Source organism: Hermetia illucens, chromosome 5 (assembly GCF_905115235.1).
Source record: "Hermetia illucens chromosome 5, iHerIll2.2.curated.20191125, whole genome shotgun sequence".
Classification (NCBI taxonomy): Eukaryota; Metazoa; Arthropoda; class Insecta; order Diptera; family Stratiomyidae; genus Hermetia; species Hermetia illucens.
In genome coordinates this window covers 9,119,062-9,127,773 of record NC_051853.1, presented here as the reverse complement: position 1 = coordinate 9,127,773, position 8,712 = coordinate 9,119,062, and the positions used below count along the sequence as shown (strand labels likewise).

Genomic DNA, 8,712 nt, shown 5'->3' with positions numbered 1-8,712 from the left:
TCAAGGGGTACTAGCAAGGGTTCCACGACGGGGATGCGCATGTATTGTTGCACTCGCCTGCAACACCCGGAATTGTTGGAAAATAGAATGGAAATGGAAAGATCTCGACGATGTTGGAAGGTCTAGATGGACGAAGAATTCTTCTGGTACTCTTACAGAGGTGCCTAGCAAGAGTTAGGGAGGCGAAGCTTTGATATTCTCTTTGTACGGTTTTCTGAGATCTAGAAGGACAATTGGTAGGATTTGAGTCCATGGCGTCTAATACCACAAAAAGGGCCGTGGTAGCACACTATCATTCCATTTGATTCTGGGTGGTGTGGCGTTGTGCGAATCCTTTCTGCACCAATCAGTTTTGATAAGGAAGTAAAAACTGCTGACTCGAACTGCTGGCTTTGATCCGTTGTGATCGTGAGAAGTGTCCCAAATAAAGTTATCCACTCAAAGAAGAACGCTACTGCAACCGTGGTCTCCTCGTAAATCTATCTAGTAGTATCTGTATTTCTTCACTAAGGACTCCGCTATGATATCCAGGTATGTATGGTTGAAACATGTCTCCAGAACCTCAATGTGAAGAGGTTGGTTACGAGTATACCTGCGGATTTTGACCTCTGACACGGAACGCACTCGAACGACCATCGAAGTGCATCTTTGCGAACACCTGGCAAGACATTGGAATTCATAGGATTGTGGACGACCTCGAAGCGCTTGAGGCAAATAGGATCTGCTCTGCCGAGGGTCATTTCCTAGAAAAGAACCCTAGAGGATAGCTTTCCCGTCGATTAACTGCTCCAACGAACCGCCAATTGTGGTTCAAGCGGTGTCGACTGAAGTTTGTAGCGTCGGCCGATGCTTGCCTCGAAGACTCAAAGGATTCTAGGAGACCAAACGATTTTTCAATTGTCACGCTTTTCCGCACCTTCGAGTTGATCGTTCAATGATGCCTGAACTTGAGCAGTAGACGCAATGGGCACTCTGAAGTAGTTGACTGCTCCAAAATAATGCGCCATATCCCATATCGTTTTTGGTCTAGAGTAGGCCAAAATAGCCTCAACTTTCTCTTCTCTCTTTCGAACAAAAAATATGTCCTGTTTACATATTGAATTGTTATTCATTTCATAGGAAACGATCCAATATTATATTTAATAAATTTATTCTTCACTTTATTTTATCTGTATCCATTTAATTCGATATGACAGAATCACATAAACATGTTCAAAACAAATTCACTTATTTGACTTTTCCACAAAAGTGGAGAAAGGGGAGTTCACAATTAAACACATTCGTCAATCTATTATTCAAATAATATCTGCTAATAACTGATTATTGCACAATTTATTAAGGATATGTTAGGGAATTTGCTTCTATATCAATTTCACTAGAAGAAACAACAATATTGCGGCAAACCATAACAATGGTAACTGAATCATTCCAATTGCAACAAAACCTTTGAGTGTTTCATTTATAACATAAAAATAATCTAAAAAATAATTACTAACTAAGATTGCGTATCGTAAATAACTATTTTTACTAAAATTTATCATCTAAGTCAAGAATTCCCGAAACATTAATATTAATAATTGGCTTATCAAGATCCATCAGAGGCGGTGTCTTCGGTGGCTCAGATAAGGAAAAGGAAGGCATATCCAAGCTTAGGCTCTGTTGTTTTTCATCCAGGATGCTCTGGTCCAGGTTGAGGATGCCATCAGGTTTAAAGTTGTCCATGCTGAACTGATCCACATTCAGAAATTTTATTTCATCGTAAGAAGAAGGTGAACTATCCAAGTTTAAGCTATTTGGACCACTCATCTGACTCTGAGGAAGGCTCTGGTCCTGGGATTGTTGATGCGATTGCATCTGTTGTGAAGGATGTTGAAGCGTTTGCGGATGTGTCGGTGGAAAACTTGACCATTCTAAGGTCAAATTATTACGATCCATTCCTAAGTGGTCAATGTTTAAGTTGAGAAAGATGTTCGGAGATAGTCGTCCAGGTGAAAGTGGACCAAGTGTAATTTTTGATTCAGGGTCGAGGGAGTGCTGATTTAGTGATGGTTCTGAAATAAGTCCACTATCTGGAAGGAGAAATGCTTTGATTAAACAGGTTTTATATCTTTTTAATTGATATGTTTTTCGATAAAAATGTGACAATTTCCCTATATATATATATATGGCTGCCATTGGTCTCTTCATGGGGTATATGGTTGGGCGTCAATCACATCTACGCGCCATCGCTCGCGGTTATCTGAAATGCCCTTCAGCTACCCCATATCTTCCCGAAACGCCCGCACTCCTCCTCTTTTGTTCTGCGTCAATGATCTTGGGAAGACCCACTCGTCGGCCATCTTGGGAGAGTAGACTCCACTGCATGCATAGCTAGCAAAGCTCCCCTCCTTAATATGTGACCTATCCATTGTCACTTTCGCTTTCTGATCACATCACGCATGAGTCACAGGCCTGTGCACCGACCAAGTTAGTTTATAAAAGGATCAGGCCAGCAGACTCCGATGATACGATGCAGGCATGTGTTCACGAAGGCTTATGGTGTTGTTCCCAGATAAGAATATAGAAAGAACACTAGCATGGATCGGTCTTAACTTGATCTTTATGTTAAGGTAATCGCACATCTAGATTTTAGACAAGGCAGCGAAGGCGGATATAGCGCTTTTAATGTGTCGGCCTACATCCAGTTCGGTGCGAAAGTCTGCTTTCTGCCGCACTTCCTTGATATACAAATTGATCGATGCCTTCGATGCTCTACCCATTAATTTAGATAGGCGAGGGCGATGACCCGCCAGACTGAGGAGCTTCGATTTATTAGTGTTAATTTTCAGTTTAACGCACATACTCCTCTAATAGTCACACTCGAGACGTGCCCCCTTCTTTAGAATTAAAAATGAATCCCCTTCTTTAGAATCTTAACGATCATTCTTTTCTTCCACTCACTGGAAAGATCTCGGATTCACAAAATTTCCGTATGAGAGATTGTCAAGCCCAGTGACTTTACTCCGTTTGAGTGCATTGATAGCCAATCTGATTTCTCTTCTGCTTGGAGGAATAGTCCTTACCCGCATGTTACAAGGTCGGAAGGAGGACGGGTGAACTTAAAAGAAAGAGATCCCAAATACCATTTGTAGCAAATCAGCAAGCCCTCAGCTAAGAGAAATGGGGAGGTAAACCATCGAAATTAGGACACCGATATGTCGACTAACCGATCACGGTTCTGGAGTAATGAACAGTACGTTGGCTGCTAAAGTATCCTAAATCTACCCCTGCTTCCCCCCTCCATGTACATTCATTTCAAGGAAAAACGGAAAGCAGCTAACGATACATTTCGGCTCCAATCATACGGCCATGCATCCATGTTGAAATTCCTACCTATCATCCACTGATCACATACTAAACTGGTCTGCAATTTCATTGGCAGCAGAAGAATATTTCCGACAAAAAAATGGCGGGGTCTCACTCAACTCCGCTCCTACAGTCGAACAGCGTTATCAGTACTAAATAGCAAGGCTACATCAAGTCAGTTGGTGTGGAGTTACCATCAGTTGTTGCTGAAACTTGACTTGATTTGGGCACTGGGGCAGGGTAATGAGGCCAGTATTTGGTATCTAGTCATGCTCTGTCAAGTTTACTTTAAGGGGTGAAATTCAAGGATTCAGACAACAGAATGCAGAAATTTGAATTTCTGCTGACAGACAAAAAACTTTGTGAAGGAGCCCGGGGCCTCAAGAGCGGCATTTTGTCCTTTAAGAAGCGACGCCAGCGGAACACGAAAACACTAATAGGGCTATTAATGGGATGCTGTTCCTCCCCCTCGGACAACACCTTGTGGTGGTAAGGGAGCCTGTGGTACTTTACTACTAGATTAAGGGTGTCCAAAAACACATGAAGTTGGAAACAAAGGATTATAATTCTCCAAACGGTAAGAAGTCATAGACTTCGAATCCACCCGCGAATTTGAGAAATCAGGTCGTGGCCGAGGCACGGATTTTGGAAGTCTCACCAGATCTGTGGAAGACAGGCTTTCCACTTCAATGGAAAACCTAAGCCCGGTGTCTACGGCGCGATCGGCCAGAAAGGATAGTACAGCAACTCCCCTAATGAGAGGAATTGGAAACCTGACTGCGGCCGACCTGCCGATAACACTGTTACCTAACTCTTCCAAAAAACGGGGGAGGAAGGCTCGGTTGAAGGAAACTTCAGCCGCAAAAAAGAAGGGACTGCAGGCTTGTCTGTCAGAGCCTTCTCCTTCGCCACTACCAGGAAAAGCGGAAGAAAGGAAAGTTGGTGATGTGGACGCAGCTGGTCTAATTCTGATATGTGGAAACAGATCCATACAGCCCCGACATCGTTAACCTCCCAACCGACGATAACGGAAGGCACTGTGAAAGAAGGCAAAGTTTCTTGGGAATGAGGACATGGGCCATGCTACACACCAAGTGTGGCGGTATTCAGAGAAGTTAGACCCAAGAAAGCGCAACTTTCGGCGCAAGGTAAGAACAAGCTGAGATCCACATGGAACGCAGCAGACTTTCCAGTTAGCGGTGGTTTAGACTACGCTTATGTCTACAAACATGAAACTTAGTCAAATTAACCTGGAGCATGTAAGTTTCACCCCTATGTTCGTGGGGCCAAAAAGAAGTGAAATAATTGACCTAACAGTCTGCACTCCAAAGTTGTGTTAAATAAAGTCTCACTGTTAAATCACCGTTACTTAGAATTTAGTCTGCCTATTGTGGGCGAACAGTCTGTAATACAATAACGGAATCCTAGGAAAACGGATTGGACAAAGTTCAATGAATTTCTTGGTGACAAAGAGGAGTTTCCTTGCGAGACTTTTTTAGAGAATACATTGAGGAACTGATAGGTGAAAGGGAAACTTGCTGGCTGTGCAGAGTCCTTAATAAAGATGAGTCGGGCAGGTTGGACTCTCTTAGAAAACCGGATAGTACTTTCGTGAACTCCAGAGTTGTCTCTATACAGACTCTCTTATATGTACTCTACCCGGGTGAGCAGGTCTCAGAAGTGGGAGGAAGAGAATTCGCGGTTTCTACAATCCTTTTAACATGAAGGTGTTGATAGGGGAATCGGTACGCTGCGAGAGAGATTGTTACCAATAAAAAAGCGAGAGTTGCTATACTATCATTTGAACACTTTAAAGCAAAGGATTGTATAGAGCACTTAGAGAGAGTTCTAAGAAATATTTTTGTAGAGGTTTTACTCTGGGTTTCGCGCCTTCCTCTTGGCAGAAAGTTAAGGTGGTCTTCAGACTCAAGCCTAGGAAAGATGACTATTCAAATCTAAAAAATTTCCGAAAGTCAGCTTAAAATAATTTTCGGTGAAATGTCTGAAGAGACTGGTTGAGCGTCACATTGGGCGAACACCACAACTGAGCAGCCCGCATCTTCTGCTCGATATCGTAATGGCGCTCCTCCCCCCGGATAAAGGGAATAAAGCATATTATACCTGTGGTAACTAAGGAGGAACTTGCGCAAATTTGCCGGAGAATTGGTGCTAACAAAGCACCCGGCCTGGATGCTGTTCCCAATAGAGCTTTTAAATTCTGTTAAGACCAGACCAGACCCGTCTGGTTTATTAGCGTATTTGAAACATGCATGCTAGAAGGAAGAGCGAGTAAGTTGCTGTCCATTTGGTTTGGTCCAGCATTAAGTTGATGCGGACTTAGGACCCCACAGTTCTCAAAAAAAAAAAATATTTTCAGCTCTGGCCAAGCTCTGGTCAATGAGGCGGACTTGCGCTCAATATAATTCGTAGTCATGTTGTGTTCTGCGAATTATATAAAGGAGCACTCAACATCTGCGAGTCGCTTCGGTCACGCTGCTCCCAAGGCAAAGGCAGCGTCTGACAATTTGCCTCTGCCCTGGTAAGAAACCGTAAAGCCATCATCACCTAATTTTTATGGTAGAAGGAAGTTTCCCCAACCAGTGGAACTAGTTTTGCTTTCAAAGCCGAATAAGCACCCAGGACATCCATCATCACACCGCCCGATTTGCCTCATCGACACGGTAGGAAAGATGCTCGAAAGGGCTATCTACAATAGACTGCTCCCTATCATTGAATATAAAGATGAACTATCGGAGCGGCAATTTGAATTTTGACAAGCCACAGAGGTACTACCCAGGCTCAGTGTTGGATCTTCTCCTGTGGAATGTGATGTGCAACGGGGTGCCAAAGGAGGCCACGATAATGGGTTCGCAGATGACCTAGCTGTTGTTGTCGTCGCGAAACAACCTAAAGACGAGCGCCATAAAAGCGTGGCTAGAGATGGTTGAGCTTGACAAAAACGAGAAACAAAACAAAAAACGGGGGCGGTCTTGATTACCAGCCGTAGGAAGAGGAATACGGTTAATATTTGTGCTGGTAGTCACATCATCACTTCGAAACCGGTTATCAAATACCTGGGGATGATGATTGACGTTAAAATCAATTTCAAAGAACACCTGGACTATGCCTATGAGAACGCGGCAAATACCAGCGTATCATTAGCGCAGATAATGCCTAACATTGGAGGCCCAAGATACAATCGCAGTTTACTTGTGGCCGGAGTGGTTCGCTCCAAACTATTATACGCGGCACCAGTTTGGAAGAAGCCACTATCGTGCGAGAGTAATCGGAAGAGGATAAATATGACTTACCGCTTAGTGGCGCTAAGGGTATGCAGCGCCTTCAGGACAATATCAGGCGACGCAGCGTGTGTTAATGCAGGATTGACCCCGGTAGACATTCTGGCAAGTGAGACACGTTGCCTGTACGAGAAAAGGAAAATTAATCCACCTGAAAAGGATGCAGAATACTGAAAGGCGGCAAAGCGATAGTAGCTGGAAAAGTGGTAGCAACGGTGGGATGACTCGCAGATGGGTCGCTGGACCAACACTTTGATTCCCCGTATTGAGGAGTGGATCCAGCAACGACACGGCGAAATTAACTACCATCTGATGCACTTCCTGTCAGGACATGGTGGTTATAGGAAGTATCCGCAACAATTCAGGCTGGAGGATTCTCCCTTTTGTTCTGAATGCGGTTGCGCACCTGAAGACCCGGAGCATGTTATGTTCCACTGTCCACGATTTTGTTCAGAGAGGAGGAGCCTGGAAGATCAACCTTATCCCGCAGAACATTATCGGGGAAATGCTGAAGTCGGAAAGAAACTGGTGTACGGTGAACTCCGCAATTGAAAGCATACAGGGTGAACTTGGGAAAGTAGAGCACGCAAGGAGGACGCGAAGAACGGAAGGTTTGGTCGTTTAAAGCCTTAAAAAAAGCCAATACACTGCAGTATTCGGCAACGTAACCCAGTTCGCTAAGCACCTCTATTCATTCACCGATACAGAGTACAGGTGGACACTGAAAATATTAGGAGAAATGCACTCAAAAAAGGTGGCTCATTTAACTCCTCAAATGGTAGAATCTGTTGAATCTATTTCCTTAATTCCTCTCTAATGTTTTATCCAAAAACCGATGACTTTAAAACGACCACATTACCAAGCTCTAATATTTCTGTAAATATATTAAATAGGAACTTGTAGACGATACTCACTACTTGCTAGCTGCACAGAATTCTGTCCACTCCCGTTGTTATCATAATTTACCCCACTCATGTCCATGTTACTCCCTTTGATCAAATTTTTCTCCTGTTTCCGCCATTTTGCTCGTCGATTCTGAAACCAGACTTGAACCCGAGCTTCGGTCAAATCGATCCGTACCGCCAACTCCTCCCGAAAGAAAACGTCTGGATAGTGCGTTCGCTGGAAGGCTCGTTCAAGCTCCTGTAGTTGAAGGGAATTAAAAGTAGTCCTGAAAATTGTCGGAAAAAGATACAAAGCATGCAACGAGGACATGAAATACATTGAGTACGAGTAGTAATATCTAGTTTCAGAATATTATTGATCCCAGTACAAATTTGCCAAAGTTTATAATAGGCTGATAGTTTGGGGCTTACCTATAGCGCCGCTGCTTCCGTTTCATCGCTATTTATTTTTTTAGTGAGGAGACACTTTTGTTCCACTGCATAAGACGCAAATACGAAACTATCTAAGGCTTCATGATAAAATGTCCCACATGTGCACCTTCTATTTCGTGGCAGTTTTCACTTCACTTACCGCTCGGCTGTTTTTCCGACCGATACACAATCGATTTTATATCTAAAACTACTAAAAAGTATCTTTTTCGTTAAATACGTGTCGATTCCCATGATCCGGAGCCGAACTTTTGAATATCCACTCCTAATTGGAATTACTATTAAAAGAAGTATCTATAACATTCCGTCCAAGAAAATCTTACGCGAGCGTCGTTTGGAGGCTCCTAAGTTGACTTGATTAAAACTTACCGCTGGAAGGCATTTTCACGACTGACTAGGGGATGATTTTTTCTTGAACTCTGATGAAAATAAAAGTTGAAAGGTGGTGAAGAAATCCCACAAGTGCATTTTCTAGTTTCCTCTTTGATAAGTTCTATGGACAAATATATCTATTGCTTTAGTGAAACAAAAGAGATTTAACGTGTGGCTAAACAGTCAGCAGTTGGCGGTGTCGTCTACACATGGATATACGGATATGCAGGAAAAGCAAACCGTGCTTGTTTGCTTGGTTTCAGTATCCAGGAAAATTGCAACAAATTACCTAATATTTTGAAAAGCTTTCGCCTTTAATAACAGTTTATTGCATGGAACTGATGGGTCCAATTGTCCAAGAT

At 43.1% G+C, this 8,712-nt stretch overlaps 1 protein-coding gene across 1 annotated transcript; it reads right to left on the bottom strand.

The window, feature by feature from the left end:
• Positions 1 to 1,131: 1,131 nt before the first annotated feature.
• LOC119657292 (paired mesoderm homeobox protein 2) lies at positions 1,132 to 8,371 on the bottom strand. Its single transcript, XM_038064138.1, has 3 exons — positions 7,961 to 8,371; positions 7,559 to 7,815; positions 1,132 to 2,069 (listed from the first exon to the last, which is right to left on the bottom strand). The coding sequence occupies exons 1-3, from the start codon at positions 7,984 to 7,986 to the stop codon at positions 1,528 to 1,530; spliced, it is 825 nt and encodes a 274-aa protein (XP_037920066.1). The 5' UTR covers positions 7,987 to 8,371; the 3' UTR covers positions 1,132 to 1,527.
• Positions 8,372 to 8,712: the final 341 nt, after the last annotated feature.

What these genes read in the sequence shown, in the direction of transcription:
- LOC119657292 (XM_038064138.1), bottom strand. Translation starts at nt 7,986, where the DNA reads ATGAAACGGAAGCAGCGGCGCTATAG. An exon ending in CGGAAGCAGCGGCGCTATAG is followed by an intron (nt 7,816 to 7,960) that starts GTAAGCCCCAAA and finishes GACAATTTTCAG; the next exon opens with GACTACTTTTAATTCCCTTC. An exon ending in TTCTGTGCAGCTAGCAAGTA is followed by an intron (nt 2,070 to 7,558) that starts GTGAGTATCGTC and finishes TTCTCCTTCCAG; the next exon opens with ATAGTGGACTTATTTCAGAA.